Source organism: Chiloscyllium plagiosum, unplaced genomic scaffold (genome assembly GCF_037043375.1).
Source record: "Chiloscyllium plagiosum isolate Xiang-an unplaced genomic scaffold, Cpla_swu_hap1 HiC_scaffold_11, whole genome shotgun sequence".
In the NCBI taxonomy this organism is placed as follows: domain Eukaryota; kingdom Metazoa; phylum Chordata; class Chondrichthyes; order Orectolobiformes; family Hemiscylliidae; genus Chiloscyllium; species Chiloscyllium plagiosum.
The window spans coordinates 79,840,673-79,861,069 of NW_028270149.1; the positions used below are offsets into that span (position 1 = coordinate 79,840,673).

A 20,397-nucleotide genomic window follows, 5' to 3' on the forward strand; every position below is an offset into this window, starting at 1 on the left:
CGGTGGAGAGCATCGTCAACCACGTTTGAGGGGAAATTGTGGTCTTTGAAGAAGGAGGCCATCTGGGTTGTTCGGTATTTGAACTGGTCCTCTTGGGAGCAGATGCAGCGAAGGCGAAGGAATTGGGAATATGGGATGACATTTTTACAGGGAGCAGGGTGGGAAGAGGTGTAATCTAGGTAGCTGTGGGAGTCAGTCGGTTTATAGTATACGTCCGTGTTGAGTCGGTCGTCCAAGATAGAGATGGAGAGGTCTCTATCTTGGGGAAGGGGAGGGAGGAGTCTGAGACAGTCCAGGTAAATTTGAGGTCGGGGTGGAAGGTGTTAATAAAGTGGATGAACTGTTCAACCTCCTCGTGGGAGCACGAGGTAGCGCCGATACAGGCATCAACGTAACGGAGGAAAAGGTGGGTGGTGGGGGGCCAAACAACCACCGCGCCTCCCTTGTCTGCCGGTTTGATGGTGAGGTTTGGGTTGGAGCGGAGGGAGTGGAGGGCCGCACGTTCCAAGGGTGTGAGGTTGGAGTGGGTGAGAGGGGTGGACAGGTTGAGGCGGTCAATGTCACGGCGGTAGTTGGCCGTCTCAACCTCTCCACCCCTCTCACCATCAAACCGGCAGACAAGGGAGGCGCAGTGGTAGTTTGGCGCACCAATCTCTATATTGCTGAAGTTAAACGCCAGCTCGCGGACACCTCCTCCTACTGCCCCCTTGACCATGACCCCACCTCCCACCACCAAACCATCATCTCCCAGACCATCCATAACCTCATCACTCAGAGGATCTCCCATCCACCGTCTCCAACCTCATAGTCCCACAACCCCGCACCGCCCGTTTCTACCTCCTGCCCAAAATCCACAAACCTGACTGCCCCGGCCGACCCATTATCAGCCTGCTCCTGCCCCACCGACCTCATTTCTGCATACCTTGACACGGTCCTGTCCCCCTTAGTTCAAGAACTCCCCACCTACGTTCGGGACACTGCCCACGCCCTCCAGCTCCTTCATGATTTTCGCTTCCCCGGCCCCCAGCGCCTTATCTTCACCATGGACATCCAGTCCCTATACACCTCCATCCCCCATCATGAAGGCCTCAAAGCCTTCCGCTTCTTCCTTTCCTGCCGAACCAACCAGGACCCTTCCACTGACACTCTCCTTCGACTGACTGAACTGGTCCTCACTCTTAACAACTCGTTCTTCCAATCCTCCCACTTCCTCCAAACCAAAGGAGTAGCCATGGACACCCGCATGGGCCCTTGCTATGCCTGCCTCTTCGTTGGATATGTGGAACAGTCCATCTTCTGCAGCTACGCTGGCACCACCTTTTCCTCCGCTACATTGATGACTGTATCGGCGCTACCCCGTACTCCCACGAAGAGGTTGAACAGTTCATCCACTTTACTAACACCTTCCACCCCGACCTCAAATTTACCTGGACTGTCTCAGACTCCTCCCTCCCCTTCCTAGACCTCTCCATCTCTATCTCGGATGACCAACTTAACACGGACGTATATTATAAACTGACTGACTCCCACAGCTACCTAGATTACACCTCTTCCCACCCTGCCCCCTGTAAAAATGCCATCCCATATTCCCAATTCCTTCGCCTTCGCTGCATCTGCTCCCAGGAGGACGAATTCAAATACCGAACAACTCAGATGGCCTCCTTCTTCAAAGACCGCAATTTCCCCTCAGACGTGGTTGACGATGCTCTCCACTGCATCTCCTCCACTTCCCACTCCTCCACCCTTGAACCCCGCCCCTCTAATCGCCATCAGAACAGAACCCCACTCGTCCTCATCTACCACCCCACCAACCTCCAGATACATCGGATCATCCTTCGTCATTTCTGCCACCTCCAAATGGACCCCACCACCAAGGATATATTTCCCTTCCCACCCCTATCAGCGTTCCGGAAAGACCACTCCCTCCGCGACTCCCTTGTCAGGTCCACACCCCCCACCAACCCAACCTCCGATCCCGGCACCTTCCCCTGCAACCGCAGAAAATGCAAAACTTGCGCCCACACCTCCCCCCTCACTTCCCTCCAAGGCCCCAAGGGATCCTTCAATATCCATCAGAAATTCACCTGCACCTCCACACACATCATTTACTGCATCCCGTGCACCCGATGTGGCCTCCTATACATTGGGGAGACAGGCTGACTACTAGTGGAACGTTTCAGAGAACACCTCAGGGATACCCACACCAACCAAGCCAACCGCCCCGTGGCTGAACACTTTAACTCCCCCTCCCACTCCGCCAAGGACATGCAGGTCCTTGGCCTCCTCCATCGCCAGACCATAGCAACACGACGCCTGGAGGAAGAGCGACTTATCTTCCGCCTTGGAACCCTCCAGCCACAGTGGATGAATGTGGATTTCTCCAGCTTCCTCATTTCCCCTCCTCCCACCTTTTCTCAGTCCCAGCCCTCAGACTCAGCACCGCCTTCTTGACCTGCAATCTTCTTCCCGACCTCTCCGCCCCCCACCCCCTCTCTGGCCTATCACCCTCACCTTAACCTCCTTCCACCTATCGCATTCCCAACGCCCCTCCCCCAAGTCCCTCCTCCCTACCTTTTATCTTAGCCTGCTTGGCACACCCTCCTCATTCCTGAAGAAGGGCTCATGCCCGAAACGTCGATTCTCCTTCTCCTTGGATGCTGCCTGACCTGCTGAGCTTTTCCAGCAACATATTTTTAAGCTCTGATCTCCAGCATCTGCAGTCCTCACTTTCTCCTAACTTATCCTTCAGGTTGAAACTGAGTTGGTAATTAAGTAGAACAGGAATGTGGGATCTGAGTGAACAAGGGAAGGAATGGGGTATCTCCTTCTCCATCAAAGTGAAGGTTAGTGAAATAAACTGGGTAACATAGAAAGGGAATATTCATGTAAATAGGTGGAATCAAAACCAAAACAGGTACAGAAGAAATCAAGACATAAAAAGGATTGGATTAAGAAAGAGCAAAAGAAAAGACACAACAGAAAAGAATAATCATTATGATGGTTATAAGATGGTTCACATCAGAGCTGTGTCTTGAATTTCAGATGAATGAAGATCAAGTAGTGGGCGGCACGGTGGCCCAGTGGTTAGCACTGCTGCCTCACAGCGCCAGAGACCCGGGTTCAATTCCCGCCTCAGGCGACTGACTGTGTGGAGTTTGCACGTTCTCCCCGTGTCTGCGTGGGTTTCCTCCGGGTGCTCCGGTTTCCTCCCACAGTCCAAAGATGTGCAGGTCAGGTGAATTGGCCATGCTAAATTGCCCGTAGTGTTAGGTAAGGGGTAAATGTAGGGGTATGGGTGGGTTTCGCTTCGGCGGGGCGGTGTGGACTTGTTGGGCCGAAGGGCCTTTTTCCACACTGTAAACAATCTAATCTAATCTAAAAAAGTGACCTGTTACAATCTTGCCCTGATTGGTTGGGATTTGGTTGAAGATTTGATTGGAATGCCATGCTTTTAGGAATTCTTGTGCGTGTCTCTGCGACAAGCCAAACAGAGACATGCATGAGAATTCCTAGAAGCATGGCATACCAACCAGAACTCTATCAACAAACACATTGACTTGGATCCCATTTACCACCCCCTGAGAAAAAGAACATAAAATGACGTCCCCACAGGAAATGACATCCCTACAGGAAATGACTACACCAACCCAAGGAAACCCAAACATATAAATAGAAAGCGGGCTACACCACCAGAGCTTCATCTGAAGGCTCCCTCGTGTGGTGACAAAACGTCTGAAAACAAACCTTCCAGCCCAGCGGACAAGCCTACATCCAGAACCTTAACCTAGCTACAAATCTTCTCAAAACTCACCAACACCATTTAGTTGTTGTGTCAGTATGAATTAGTTAAATTCTTCAAACAAGATGCAGGGCAAAAAGTTGTTGCTGTAGCCATATTTCTTACATTGTTTGGGTGTTAAATAAAGCACTTAAGTGATGACATTTAAATTTATTTCAGTGCATTTAATATATGAATGGTGTAATCGTTCATAATTTTAATATAATTTTATTTTAACATTATCTTAATTTAAATACACATTCACCATTTCCCATTACCTGCTGAAATTGTTTGTCAATTTTTCTTACACATGATTGTTACCTGTTTTTTGTTAACTCAACTGCTTCATCTAGTTATGAGTTTTTTGATGCTAGTCACACTGCAATCCAATTTTCAGACTGAATGTGTATCTTGAATAAAATAGGATTATTTCAATTATTGTAACAAGCAATCAAAAGACTGTATATATAAACCTGATCATTCCAACACTTGTACAATTGAATATCATTTTCTTTCCCATATTTTCCAGGTGCATTTTTGATTCCCTACGTTCTCATGCTGACACTCGCTGGGATACCAATGTTTTTCTTGGAAACTTCCTTTGGGCAGTTTGCCAGCCTCGGACCCACTGCAGTGTGGAAAGCTGTGCCAATATTACAAGGTGACTATCTGTTGAACAAATGTTATTTATGATAATAAATGGTATGCAATAGCTAATAATTAAAGTTACATGCAATCTGATTGATAGTAGACCTTACAAAGTCTAATGATGAGATAGAAGCAACGAGTGAATTGTTTTTTTTTATAGTTTTGGCCAGATGTCAGGAGAATGCTCAGTATTCCATTTTATTGTGAGCATGGTTTTATAATTTTTCCAAAGGAGTTGCTAATTAAGAGACTTGTTTTTGTTTTACTCATTTGATTTTGATGCAACTGGTGACTCATCAACCATTGAATGGAATTGCTGGAGGTGGATAAATACTTTCCATTGATTTTAACAAATTTCTCTTGGTTGACTATGAATACATGGAACATAGAACAGTACAGCACAGTAGAGCAAGTGCAGTCCTTTCAGCCCTTGATGTTGTGCCGACCTTTCATCTGACTCTTAGGATCAAACTAACTTGCATCCCCTTCAATTTACTATCATCCATGTGCCTATCCAAAATATTTCTAATGTATCTGACTCGACGACCACCACTGACAGTGCATTTCATGCACTCACCGCTCTGTGTAAAGAACCAACCTCTGACATCTCCCCTGAACCTTCCTCCAAACACCTTAAAGTTATGCCCCTTTGTGATAGCCATTTCTGCCTTTGGAAAAGCTCTCTGACTAGAACAGTACAGGCTCTTCGAATCTTGCTGGCAAAGCAAATATTTATTGACCATCTCTCATTGGCAATTCCTGTTGCGTTAAGTTGGGAAGTATATTCAATATCAAGCTAGTGAGTACAAATCATTTGAGCTAAGCTAAATGGCACAGAGTTAATAGTCATTGGACTAGTTAGGTGTCTCAATCTTTGAGGGAGGGGAATACAAAACCCACCAATGCAAGGCCCTTTAGAGGCCAAGAACATTACATAAAGACCAATGCATTGTACATGGTTACCTAAATCGTGGTCATCGTAATGTATTGGCTCCCTATGTGCTGTACAACTCCTTGTTTTCAACAATATTGATCACTTCATGCAACACCCAACACTTTTGTACACAGACATCAGTAAAAGAATAGGGATGTTGATCAAGAGGGGAATTGCTGTCACTGGATCCCATTGCTGTATGTACATCTTGTTCATTTCACTTCCATATGATGCATGAGACTCTCAACATAAACACTGATCCACAGGACATCCGGTATGGATATGAACTTAAGCCTTACAGAGGCACAGTCACATATGGGGCTAGGCAGAGAGACTCAAACAAACTGATATATTACAAATCCATTGGTGTTTATGTGAATGTAAGAATTTAAATACGGTGCAATGTTACCCATGACTCTAAAGTGCCCTTGCAAGGTTTCTTTTCCATTTCCCTCCCTCTATATCATCAGTGTTGTCCCAGGTTCTGCCGCTGGGTGGAGGGGCTCTGCTCCAAAATGTGCTAATGACTGCACTCACAGATGGACTCATAGTCATAGGGATCTGCAGCACAGGAAAAAAGCCCTTTGGCTCATTGTGTCTGCATTGGTCAAAAGCAGCTATAATCCTTGTTAATGCTAATTCTAGTGGTTAGCACTGCTGCCTCACAGCGCCAGGGAATCCAGTTTGATTTTACCATCGGGTGACTGTGTGGAGTTCTCACCATGTCTGCGTGGGTATCCTCCGGGTGCTCTGGTGTCCTCCCACAGTCCAAAGATATGCCAGTTAAATGGATTGGCAATGCTAAATTGCCCTGACGAGTTCAGGGATGTACTGGCAAGGTGGGTTAGCCATGGGGAATGCAGAATTACAGGATTAGGGTAGGGGAGTGGGTCTGGGAATGCTCTTTGGAGAGTTAGTGTCGACTTGATGGGCTGAATGACCTGTTTCCACATTGTAAGAATTCTAATCCCACTTTCTACGCTATGACTCTATGACTTAGTCCATAGCCTTGTATCTTTTGGCATCACAAGTGCATATCTAAAAATTTCTTAAATATTATGAAGCATTCTCCCTACAGGCAGTGAGTTCCAGAAACCTACCACTCTGAGTGAAATAGGTTTTTTCTCACATCTCCTCTATACTTTATCTCTCTTCTCTTAAATCTATGCCCCTGGTCAATGATCCCTCCATCAAAGGGAAAAGTTTCTTCCTATCTATGCCTTCATAATTTTATACATCTCAATCCTATTGCTTCTCAATTTCCTCTGTTCTAAGGAAAACAACCCTAGTTTGTCCAATCACTCTTCATAACTGAAACTCTCCAACTGAGGCAACATCTTGGTAAATCTCCTCTGTGCCCTCTCACGTGCTATCACATCCCTCCAACAATGTGGATTCCAGAACTGCACACAATACTATAACTGTGCCTATAACTGTTTTGTACAGTTCCAGCGTAACCTCCCTGGTCTTATACTCTATGCCTCAACTAATCAAGGCGAGAATGCCATATGCCAGCATTACCAGTTTATCCACCTGTCCTGATGTCTTAAGGCTTTAGTGAACATGTACAATAAAATCCCTCTGATCCTCGGTACTTGCCAAGGTCCTACCATTCATCTTGTATTCCCTGTCTTGCTTGGCCTAATAATTAATTCAAGACAATCAGTTGTTCTTGTGACATGGCTAACTTTCACTTGTTAAAAGAGGCATATATTTACATAGGACTCATTCGCTGCAGACAGAGGGAATATGTTCAAGTTTTTTTGCATTACCCGGGAACTCAGAGAGCTCCTTATTTCTCCTTGTTGCTTTCTCCATGGTAGCACCTTGGTCAAGCAGAGATGAGTTGGCAACCAAGCAGCACTGTTTTCTTTCTGTGCTCTAAATTGTTGTGATTGTTTGAAATTTGACATTCTTGTATTTGATCTGATAAGTAAAATATAGCAATGATTGTCAACTTGTTCCTGTTTGCATCAAATGGTAAATAATGTTGACTGTTCAGGTTATTGAATGACGAATGTTCATGTGGACAGCTGACTTGGAGTTGAGAAACCCCTTTGAAAGCAACCTTGGAATGAGTTAAACCTTCAGTTAATGAGAAATGGAGATATCCAAACTCAATTTTAGAAATCGTATTCAAGATTTTAAAAACACGACATTCACATTTTAAATGATATCCAAAACAAGGTTTAAGATTTGAAGTGTTTATACTTATACTAGGTCTCACATGGCAATGCCCACACTATCAGCCGTTATAGAAGGTCAGGAATATTGCAGGTATAATTTGTCTTTGAGCAACGGTGCCTGGTTAGATGATGATTAGGTTAATGTTGGGAGAAAGGAGACGGTAGAAAGTGTTGTGTGAAATCAAAAGGCTGCGATAATACAAAGCAATTGGAGAAATGTGTGTTTTTAAGCATGACAGGAGGGCTAAAAAGTCTTACGGCATTGAGACCATATTTGGAATAGGAGACACCTGTACAAAAGGAAAGTGGTTCATCTGTGGAGGATTAGGAACAGTATCCTCAAGAGGAGACTTGTTAGTGTGCTTTTGGAATGTTGGAACTGCATTGGGAGAGAGACCAGAACATTGAAGTAGAGAAGGCACATAAGGTTTCCAAAGTTGAGTATGAGGAGAGACAAAAGGAGTACCATGTTAGTTGGGAGCTGTCCCTAACAACACCATGTCTCGACATTGCAGTAGTTTAAGAAGACAGCTCACCACACTTTCTCCAGGCTATTTAGGAATGCACAATGAATGCTGGCTTGGCCAGGGAAGCCAAATCCCATGAATGATGAATAAAAATGCTGTATTATGGTTTGAGTCCATTGGAGTTAATAATGAGTCAGCTGCTGCAGTGAAGGAAGGGAAATAAATCTGTAGTGCAGATCCCGCTATCTTGTAGGATCTCCTATCCCAAGTGTCCAAAGTTCTGTCAGTTAAAAATTGTTATGTTCATTCATATGAAGATCTGTGGGCTGAAGCACATTACTCTAAGTCAGCGTCATCCTTGAATTGAAGGACAGGCAAAAAGTGATGGTAGGGAGTGCATCTTAGCTTTAATCACAAAACCAAATTTACCAAAAATTTGAGTTCAGGTTTAGAGATTCACCTGAGGTGGAAACAGTGGTGAGGGAATGGAGTTTGTGTTGGGGATCAAAAAAATGTAGATTTGGGGAGAGACATTTTATCACAATTTTGGTGAAACTGAATATAATTTTTGACTTTGAAAAATGGCCCTTCAGTAGTGCTAGGGACAGAAGTCTGATTCTTGCAATTTTAACTTGGAATCATAAGAAAGGTGGAGGTTGATTCTATGGATTTTCTCCAGCCTCTCCATGACTGGATCTGTAAACTGCGATGAACTGGGCCAAATGTTTTCTGGTACTTTTAAAAATCTCTTATATCTGGAACATTGTGGCATCTTATTTTTAATTAGCTGGCTTAAAAAGTGTGGTTTGGGCCTAGATTGCATAATGAATATCGGAAAATATCAAAAAGGAATTGCATTGCAGAAATTCGTGTTTTATTGATTTCGAACAAAGACGTTTGCTTAGTGAACCAGCTGAGTCTGCCTGAAGTGAATTATTTAACATCAATACATACTTTATTTAACTTGTCTCCCTTCACTCTATTTTAAGGTGTAGGGATTACAATGGTGCTATCATCGACATTTGCCACCATTTCTTACTCCTGCATCACCGCCTACAGTCTGTACTACCTGTTTGCATCCTTCCAATCACCCCTGCCATGGGCAGACTGCTTCAATTGGTGGGGAGCAGATAAAACATGCAGCAGAACTCCCAAAGGTATAATGTTCACATCTATTGGGGGAGCGTGTAGACCCTGACTGTTAATTGTTCATTCTGTTTAAAAGTTTAAGAAAGAAAATATTGTCACTACTTTCATTGGCTGTCTCCATTTTGATATTACAGCAGAAAAGTTTGGATAATGATGTTTTACGTGTGTGAGTGTTTGAGCTTTCAGGATTGTGGATAGTCTAAATCTTTATTGAAAGTAAATTAGCTTGAGTGCCAATCTGTCGCATACTGATAACATTTTACTTTAAAATAGCATGTCTTATTTTATATACCTGTCTGCTTGTTGTTTTACTTTATTTTTTATGCTTTCGACTCTTTGTTTCATCTTTCGTCTGTCTCCTACTTTCGACACTGTGTTTATTGTGTGTTTCACACTGTTATCACTTGGTTCTGTGTTTTTTCCCAGCCAGAATCTCATCCTTTTCCTGTTTGTATAAGATTCTACCTTTCTGTTTTCCATCTCCTCATGATTTTGTCACTCATTCTTTCAGCGTCTTGCAAAAATTGTCTCTATTTCTGACACTTTGCATTAAAATAAAGGATCAGTTTAGTCTTCAAAACCTCTTAGAAATGAAGAAACCATCTTATTTGTCTCTCGGAGAGGGTCCTTGGATGTGTGCATTTATAATAAAAGGTTAAGTGTTTATGCCTGAATTTGATTTAAAAACAACTCCAATACATAAATACTCAGAACATTTGCTGGGCTCAAGTTCCAGAGTAAATATTGGGTTGTAATGACATGCAAACTGTCCCATATAATGTTAATAATCTGCTCACTTTGCTCACATGGGCAGGTGCATGTATTGCTAGGCAAGTAACTCAGCCAAATCAATAAAGAGTCCCAATTGTTACATCTCTTGGGCCTTGCTAGAACCACATCCCAGAAAGAATATTAATGATATATGCATGATTTACAGAAAATTATAAAACAAAACAATCAAAATATCTTACTTCCTTGCAGTAATAATGAGATTAGAGTTGGTATAATCTGACTACCTGAACTGTAGACAAAATCTTGGACACATTATAATACAGTATACAGTATAATAAAAGGGATTAGGCTGATTCAGTCAGGGTGGAGCTCCAGTCCTAATTATCTGATTAGAAATGACTGCTTTGTTCTTAATGAAGAGTAATTCTAAACCACATTTTATGCAATCTAGACCCACTCTGCAATCTCACTCTGAATGATGGATATTTTGAAATCGTTAATACAACATGGTTGCAGACAAACAATGAAACTTGTCCGAATGGATCTGAAATCTCCATTCCTCACCAGGGTCCGAGTGAGCACTACTGGGAGTAAGTACATTGCTGCAGAGAGCTGCACCTATAGCCTGCATAGCTGGGCCAGTAACTCGTCTTGGGAAGGTTATTTGGTAAATGCCCTTGTTTAATGAACGTAAAGTTATTTGATATTGCTAGAGGTACAATTTATATTGTACACCTCTTACAAAATGATATAACCACGGAGGCCCATTCCTTAGCTTATACACTCCTGGATGCTTATATTATATGATGAGTTGTCAGTTATGCAGCAAAACCTATATTCATCCCACTTATCCATTTATATCCATTAATTAAAGTGATTCTTCTTGAAATCAAATGATTCCAGTTATCCCTTTAAGCAGCTGACCTGGGAATTGAATTGAGAGGGTTCCATTGTTAGTAAAATGCTCATGAAGGTCCACATTCAAATGTCCTACCCTAGAATATGGCACTCAGCATTTTTCAAACTGGGATTTGAGCCAAGGGTGATTAATGGGGACTCATTCCAATTTTTATTGGCATGGTTCATTGGTGAAGGTGCAACTGTCTCAGGCCTGATATGATTTTCACTCATGGACTGGCCTACACACAACTTATACACTTCAGTCCAGTTGAGGGAATTTTTGAGTATCCTTGGAAAGGTGAATTAGCCTTTTCAGTAAACTCCCTAGCCACCCTTGGGGAGACTAGGTGTACTTTTGGAGAAGCAACTGCCCTCTGGGATTATTAAAATTAGACTTGAATGGGTGAGAGAAATGCAGAAACAATCTCAAAAGGATATGTCAACTCTATTGTCAAGAAAATCTGTCAACCTTTCAAGGCATTGAAAACATATGCCCTCGAAATAGTTGAAACAAAACTGTCTACAGTGCTTAACAAAAAAGTACTTGCTCTTGACATAGGTTTGAGTGTTATCATAACAGAATTAGCGCTAATTTCACAACCATTTTTTATTACAATGTGGTGCCAGTTTACAGTTTGTTTGACAGAACGAGGTGGTCATGAATTCCAGTATTTGTTTATAGAAGGAATGAAACGGAGTAAGATGTATTCTCAATGAAGGTATTTCTTTTGAAATAGTAATTAAATTAATGGACAATGGAAACTTTCTTTAATCTTAGCAAGTGTCCTGAGTTCTGCCCACAGTGAATATTGGACAAGTTGGTAGGTTTTGGATGTAGGTTTGCTTGCTGAGTTGCAAGGTTCATTTCCAGATGTTTCATTACCCTACTAGGTAACATCTTCAGTGGGCCTCATGCGAAGCAATGCTGAAAATTCCTGCTTTCTATTTATATGTTTGGGTTTTTTTGGGTCGGTGATGTCATTTCCTGTGGTGATGTTATTTCCTGTGGTAAATTCACTTCCTGTTCCTTTCCTCAGGGGGTGGTAGATAGGGTCTAACTCAATGTGTTTGTTGACAACACAGAAGCATGGATAAAAAACTTATCTGACCGACCCTTAACAGACACTGAAAAAGCTGTCTTAGTAAGAGGATTAACTTACAACTGCCAGGATGCGGACAAGAAAGATTTCTTAGCAGCATTAGAAACAACACTAAAAGACAACCAACTCACAGAAGAAACCCAACAAACCATCAGACAGGTAGTCGCACCAACATTAAGCAGAAAAAAACGAAGGATACACATTCAATACCCAAGAAAGGAAGGCACTGGAAAGACTAAAAAAAGATAAAAACATTGTTATCCTATATGCAGACAAAGGATGCTTGACAGTCATTCTAAATCGAAGAGACTACATTGAAAAAGCAAACACACTACTTACGGATACCAACATTTACCAACAAGTGACGATAGACCCAACCCCACAAGTGGAGAACCGAATCACAGCCCTACTCAAAAAACTTCAGAAATCTGGACAAATAAATAAGACCGACTTCCAAAAAAATGAAACCAGACAGATCCAACACACCACGCTTCTACGGATTACCCAAAATTCACAAACCAGGAGCCCCCCTCAGACCCATAGTCTTGCTACCTGGAACACCCACTTACAGATTGGCCAAGGAGCTATATCAAAGACTAAAACACTTAGTAGAATGCTCATGCCACTCCATCCACTCCACCCAAGAATTTCTGAAGACCATCAAAGACAGGAAGATAGAAGAGGATGAAATAATGGTCTCCATTGATGTAACAGCCCTGTTTACTTCAATCAACATTAACCTGGCTAAGGAAATGCTGACTACATTATTAGAAGACCCAAAGACACATACACCAAATTTGTCAACAAGGAGAATATCATCAAGCTAGTGGACCTATGCCTTACCACCCACTTCACCTTCAACAACAAAACCTACAGACAAACCAATGGAACACCCATGGGATCTCCGATATCAGGGTTCTTAGCAGAGGCAGTAATGCAGAGACTTGAGAAAATAACTCTGCCAACCATCCAACCCAAACTCTGGGTCTGCTACGTGGATGACACCTTTGTCATCACTAAATGAAACAAGTTGGAGGACGGTGGTACAGTTGGACGGCACGGTGGTTAGCACTGCTGCCTCACAGCACCAGAGACCCTGGTTCAATTCCCGCCTCAGGCAACTGTCTGTGTCGAGTATGCACTTTCTCCCATGTCTGCGTGGGTTTCCTCCAGGTGCTACGGTTTCCTCCCAAAGTCCAAAAATGTACAGGTTAGGTGAATTGGCCTTGCTAAATTGCCCATAGTTTTAGGTGTAGGGGAATGTGTCTGTGTGGGTTGCTCTTCGGAGGGTCGGTGTGGACTTGTTGGGCTGAAGGGCTTGTTTCCACACTGTACGTAATCTAATCTAAACCTTCACGCCCATCAATAATACCCTTGATGGCATAAAGTTCACTAAAGAGGAGGAAAACAACAAAAACTGCCATTCCTCGATGTCACAGAAGAGCAAACAGCCAATGGGGAAATTCAAACCAGCGTCTATGGGAAAACAACACATACTGCCAGAATACTGAACTACAGAAGCAATCATCCCAACATCCACAAACGAAGCTGTATCAGAACATTATTTCAATGAGCCAACACCCACAGTAGCACAGAGGATCTACGCAAAAAAGAATGGGTACCCAATGAACATAGTCTGCCGATTTCCCAGCAACAAACCCAAACAAGCAGACAAAACACATCCAGAAACCCTAGCCACTCTCCCCCACATCAAAGAGATCTCGGAAATGACTGCCAGACTACTCTGACCCCTTGGCATCATGGTAGCCCATAAACCCACCAACACACTAAAACAGCAGCTAATGAACTTGAAAGTCCCTATACAGACAATGAGCAAAACTAATTTCATTTACAAAATGTCATGTAAGGACCGTAACAAACACTACATTGGACAAACAGGCAGAAAACTAGCCACCAGGATACATGAACACCAACTAGCCACAAAAAGACATGACCCTCTTTCACTAGTATCCTCACATATGGATGAGGAAGGACACCACTTTGACTGGGACAACACATCCATCCTAGGACAAGCCAAACAAAGACATGCACAAGAATTCCTAGAAGCATGGCATTCCAACCAGAACTCTATCAGCAAACACATTGAGTTAGACCCCATCTACCAGCCCCTGAGAAAAGGAACAGGAAGTGACTTCACCACAGGAAATGACATCACCAACCCAAAGAAATATAAATAGAAAGCAGGAATTTTCAGCATTGCTTCACCTGAGGCCCACTGAAGATGTTACCTAGTAGAGTAATGAAACGTCTGGAAATGAACCTTGCAGCTCAGTAAGCAAACCTACATCCAAAACCTCAACCTGAGGTACAAATCTTCTCAAAACTCGCTAAGTTGGTAGGTGTAAAGAGAAAACATGTGTTGGTGTCACAGGGGCTATAAATGATCATGGGGATAGCAAAGGGATATAGATTGGTGTGGAGGATATGAGGAGACAATGGGGACTGCAGATGCTGGAGAACTCACAGTTGATAAAGCGTGGTACTGAAAAAGGCACAGCAGGTCAGCCAGCACCTGAGGAGCAAGAGAATCAACATTTTGGGCAGCACCCTTCTTCAGGGCTGAGGAGGGGGAAGGGGGTTGAAAGATAAATGGGGGAATGGGGGTAGGACAAGGAGAAAGTTAGGCGATGTGGGTGAAGGAAGGAGGTGATGGTGATAGGTTGGTGGAAAGGGTGGAGCGGATAGGTGAGAAGGAACGTGGACAGGTGGGTCAGGTCAAGAGGGCAGATATGAGTATGAAGGTTGAATCTGGGATGGGATGGAGGGAGGGGAGATTTGGAAACTGGTGAGTTTAATGTCTACACCGTCTGGATGTAGACTCACGAGATGGAAGATGAGATATTCTTCTTCGAGTTTGCGGATGTCCTTGTGTGGCCCCTTCCTCCTTCCCAGTCCTGAAGAAGGGACCTGCCCAAAACATCGACTCTCTTGCTTCTTGGATGCTGGCTGACCTACTGTGCCTTTTCCAGCACCACACTTTATCAACTATGAGGATATGAGGGCGATTGTTCGTATATTAAGAGGAATAGTTTGGCTGGGGGAGAATGAGGAGCAATTACATTGGTAATGGCATGAGATAACATGTTGGCATGAATAGGGCATGGGGAGTAAACTGGGGTGGAGGGGTATAAGACAAGATGGCTGAGGTGCTTTTAGTTTTGATTTATAGTTAATTCAATGATTCAACAAAGTACCAGTGCACAAAGGTCAGATGTTTGTCCAATCTGCCCCTGCAGTAACAGCCTCTGTGTTGTCTCTCAGATCACCCATTTTCATCTGCTCCACTACACACCAACAGTTTCCATCCCCTAACACCTTCCCCTCCCCACAGAATGGGAATCTGACCTCCTAGAGTATTTACACATCCTGACCCTGTGGTCCATGCAACAATACTATGACTTTAAGAAGTTACCTTATCCTATTTATTAAAGTCACATGTGAAACAATCTGTTTTGTTGAATATGTCTTTTGCCAGGAGTATGTTTATGGAATGTTACTGTATTGGAATAGTTACTGTTTAGTTACTAACTAATCTTTTATTGTGTTATGTTTTCCAATAGAGTTACAACCAAGCCAATTCTTTTCTTTTTTCTTTTGTTGTATTTTAGCTATAGTGTAAGAATAAATTGTGTTTTACTTAACGTCAAGTAGTTTGACCAGTTGAATAGCATCAGGAACATAAAACACCTTAGATTTACCTTTTTAAAATAAGAAAGATTTAGGGTCTAGGCTACCTTCTTAATCTATTCTGAGGGGTTTTGGTCTGGTCATAACATCCTGAACTGGGATCTAATATTCAATGCTACGGTGACTAAGTACACAGGTAGTTTCAATAGTGCAATGTACAGCAGTTAATGAAGCACTGTCAGAACTCCATCAAATCAATCATTTCTCTTGTGAATCACATTCAGCACTACTGTTTAAATAATATCACATCTTTAGAAAGTCAGGAGACACAGAGAAAATTTAAAAGTTTAATCACAACATATTAATTCATTTCTAAAATTTTAATTGGTTGTCTTTATGTTGGTTAACTTACAAAAATCTGTTTTTACTTGACTGTATATTTGTCATTGTGTGAATTAAATACTATCCTGACGCAATGTTTTTGTTGTCATTTTCTTTAGTAAAGCAGTTTTACGACGAACCAGCTCAATGGATGAGACTGGGGAAATAGTCTGGTATTTAGCTCTCTGTCTGCTTCTGGTCCGACTGATGGTGGGGGCAGCGTTATCGAAGGGAATTAAATCATCAGGAAAGGTAAATGATTGGTGATGAATAGAATTAAAACTGGTGACAAGGTACAGCTTTCTGTGACAATAAAACTAAAGTTTATAAATGATTTATGAAGTGGCTGGTTAATCTCCAATGTGATGTAAATAATGGCTGTTTAGGGAGTGGGAGATCCATAATTCATCAACACTTTAGGCCTCAGGGAGATCTGAAGATCTTTCTCCAGAGGGAAAGAACAGCAGCAATTCCCCCAAACCCCTGCAATGTTGCCCTCATTCTAAGGGTTTCACTCACTGATGCAGAGATTCTGGAGGAATTTTCAATTGCTGTGGAAAGCTGTGCAGGACTGGGGGAAGGATTTTATTTGAGTGAAATGAGACTTGTCGCAATAATGAGAATGGGAAAGAAACCCGAGCTGTACAGGTGAGGAATGAAATATCTTCAGCATAGTCTGTTCTATTTTTCTGTTAAATTTGATATTTACTGAATATGCAAAATAAATGAAATATAATTATATTTTTTAAATTCTGTAACGATGGAGCATATCAATGTTAAATATTCCCTTTGTGCATTATTATTCCTTCAATAACATTTTGTTTCAATCTCTGCATTGATTACAATCCAATCCTATATAATTTCCATTGATTTGGATTCAATACTGTAAATGTTGTACCAGCCTATATAGGAAAATCTAAAAGAATTACTCTCCATGGTCAGGTGGTTTACTTAACTGCAACATTCCCATATGTGGCTTTGACTATACTCCTGATCCGAGGGCTGACACTGGAAGGAGCCTCTAAAGGAATTGAATTCTACATCGGAAGCCAGTCAGACTTCTCCAAATTGGCTGATGCTCAGGTAATTAGAACAAAGTCAGTGATTGAATTTCAAGAGTTTTTTTTTAATCATTGTGTTTGGTGTTTGTCTTATTTAATTTGCTGTTTTACATAGCCATTTTAAGAGTACAATGTTGCTTTTTTGGGCCATGTTTAAACATATAAAACATTATTTCAATTATTCTGATTACTCTGTGGATGGGCTTTTTTGAAATACTTCTGACAACTTGCTTTAACAAATGGGAAAAATAGAATTAGGTGGTAAGATAAAGTCACCATAGTCTTATCAGCCTCTGGGGCTGCTCCCTCGCTTGAGAGAGATGATTGGTGGTGGTTTAACCTGAGAGTCACCGTACCTCAGGTGAGGGGAGAGATTTTAAAGAGAGTCCTTCAAGGTAACTTCAGTCAGCGTGGGACTTGAACCCACACTGTTGGTATCACTCTGTATTATAAGCCAGCTAGCTAGCCTACTGAGCTAACCAAACACTAATTCAATGGCACGCTGTGATAGAATGGAATGGCACAGTATAGGCTTGTATCAGAAGGACAGGATGGAGTGGATATGATGGACTTGGACAAAGAAGGATGGGATGAGCTGGAATTGATTGAATTAAGTTGATGTAGTGAGGGTAGGGTGGAATGGGATGAGATGGAATGAATTGAGGCATAATGCAATGATGATGGGTCTAGATGGACGTGATATCATGAAGTAGTGAAAGAGGGAACAGGCAAAATTGGTTTGGATGAGATGAGAGTTCATAGAATGGAGTGAGACAGAGTTGGGCGAAAAGCAACCCTGACATTTTTTTTTGTTACACATTTTGTTTTAACACCTTGTAACAAATTCATTCATACAACTATTGCATTATTAGTTTAGCAATCTTTGTGTGGAAAATTAAAAGTGGCGTATGGTTATCAGTCACACAGTGACTTAGTAGCATGTCAATAAGCAACCACAATTATTAAAAAGCGTTGCTATGGAACAAAAAAGAAGAGTCCACTATACCACAGTAATGAAACTGGATCTTCACTTTTCACATGACAGGGAAAAGTAATAATGTTCCAAGCCAGAATTTATCATTAAATGTTAGGCCAGGAAACAAACTGATGGCTCTAATACTCAATGGAGATGATTTTTATTGATAAAAGAAGCTTCTTTCTCTCCCCTCATTGTGACCTGTGCTGCTAACAAAGTTCCTGTTTGTCAATGTAATTTTGCCTTCAATCGTTGAATGAGTTCAAGTAAAATCTCCAATTGCTCATTTATTCTACTTTGTATTTACTAGGTTTGGAAAGATGCTGCAACACAAATTTTTTTTTCTATCGCTGTATCAATGGGAGGCTTAACAGCACTTTCATCTTATAACAAATTCCACAACAACTGTTACGCAGATACCTTCATTGTCTGTGTTGCTAATTGTGCTACGAGTGTGTATGCTGGATTTGTCATTTTCTCTGTCCTTGGACACATGGCTCTTGTACAAGACAAGCCCGTTTCAGAAGTTGCACAGTCAGGTAAATGAAATCTATTTGTTAGATCTGAAATTATAATTCATCTAGGCTGCAGGTGCAATTTATCAATCATTGGGATCCAGAGCAGTAATCCTGGTGAAAAATGACTTCGCATTCTGAAATTCTACACAGTGAAGTAGTGGTTGTATTACGTCAGGTAGAGATTGATGGATTAATTGTAAACCGGAAGTTTTGAAGTGGTGACTAATAGATGAGTTGTTGAACTTTTTCCTTTAATCACAAGGACTTTGAATCATCACGATACAATATCACAATACAATTGATTCACATTATAAATACACAGTATAGTGTAGGACCTTGAATTTTCAGTGATGTTTCCAGTCTGCTACCACAACATTTGTGGGAGATACTTGTGTCACAGCAGAAAGAGCAAAAGACTCTGAAAGATTTTTTTGTCTTTCATAATCACTGAATATCTCAATGCACTTTACATCCAATGAATCACTTGAGGTTGCTTTTGTTATGTACAAAATGTGGTTGTCAATTTTCTCACAACAAGCTTCCACAAATGGCACAATGGTAATGGCCAGATTTTGTGATGTTGATTGAAGGATAAATACTTGCCAACATTGACTACATTGTAATCTGTGAGTTTAGGTTCTATACTGACTGGAATCAGGTAGATCTCATTGATGATAAGGTTCTTGATTGGGGTTGTTAATCTGGGCCAATCAGGAAAGGCTTGGCTGACTAATGTCAGCAGGAGATTAGAACCTCCTCGGTTGAGGACGGGCTCCGAGCTGGCCGGCCACAGCCAGTGTACTGTGCACAAGTAAGTAAAGGGTGACTTGGTGATGGGCACTGGCCTCTAAGAAGTTATTTCAGGTTCCATTCTTGCATGCCTGTTCTAGAGGCTTTAGTATAAAACCAAAACTTAGTGTAAATGGATCCCTGCCTAGTTTCCAGCCATTAGAAAAACAATCTGCTCCAAGAATCATACATGTTTGAATTCTAACTGTAGGAAATGGAAACAACTGAATTTTCTAGTGTGACGTTGCTCAGCTTAAAGAATTTTTAAAAATTCACAAGGCAGATACTGAGCAAAATAAGATTGATTTTGACAATTGGGATTGCAATTTAATTAAGCATATATAAGTTTACAATTAACACCATTCATTTTACTGTACTAATTGTACTTATTGCTTAGGTATTGGTTTGGCTTTTGTTGTCTACCCAGAGGCCCTTGCCCACTTACCATGGGCACCTTTATGGTCCATTTTGTTTTTCTTCATGCTGCTTACTCTGGGATTGGGCAGTGAGTTTGCAAACCTTGGTAAGTGTCTTTATAATCCACCTTGATCAAATTTAAAGGCATTTTTGTTCTAACTCTTTCATATAGTTGTTTCATGGGATTTTATTCTCTCGTCCCATAAAAGAGTTTTTAAAAATTAAAAGGCATTGTGAATAACTAATTTGTTAGTGTATAGATTTTAGAAATGTTGTAAGTTGTGTTAAGGAAAATGGATTTTTTAAATAAACATAGTTAACATTCTGATGGAGAAGCTGGTTAAAAACCAACAAGATGTTTGCAAATCAGTGAGTGGTTCAAGTGTTTACCGTACAAAGTCAATGTTATTTTGGGGAAAACTTGAAATCATAAATTCTTGGTCTATCCAAAACATCCACCGTTGTTTATTTTGTTCTCAGATCAAAGCAAGCCAAAAGCAACTTGTCAATAAAGGGGTTTATGGATGGACACTAATTCTGAAGAAGTACAATTTTATCCATTAGAGAGATAAATTATTTGTATAGGTCACAGGATAAGAGGGTTGCTTTCAAGGTTAAAAAGTATTCAGTTTATATTTCAGTTCGGATATCCTAAAGTATTACACGTTGCCATGGAAATGGGCTCTGGGGTTAGGAAGGTGCATTTCTTTCAA

The 20,397-nt window shown here is 41.6% G+C and overlaps 1 protein-coding gene across 8 annotated transcripts in view; it reads left to right on the top strand.

The window, feature by feature from the left end:
* LOC122557082 (sodium- and chloride-dependent neutral and basic amino acid transporter B(0+)-like) overlaps positions 1-20,397 on the top strand; it is a 63,639-nt gene that overhangs the window by 28,339 nt on the left and 14,903 nt on the right. For 5 of the 8 annotated variants that reach the window (XM_087992218.1, XM_043704373.2, XM_087992223.1 and 2 more), the window contains 7 exons: positions 4,308-4,439; positions 9,003-9,170; positions 10,346-10,484; positions 16,043-16,175; positions 16,866-17,006; positions 18,271-18,499; positions 19,665-19,790. In XM_087992218.1, the coding sequence (XP_087848344.1) occupies positions 4,308-4,439; positions 9,003-9,170; positions 10,346-10,484; positions 16,043-16,175; positions 16,866-17,006; positions 18,271-18,499; positions 19,665-19,790 (1,068 nt within the window). Of the gene's footprint in view, positions 1-2,718; positions 2,844-4,307; positions 4,440-9,002; positions 9,171-10,345; positions 10,485-16,042; positions 16,176-16,865; positions 17,007-18,270; positions 18,500-19,664; positions 19,791-20,397 lie in introns of those variants that run through there. The other 3 variants (XM_043704377.2, XM_087992220.1, XM_043704376.2) reach the window with 3 other exon arrangements.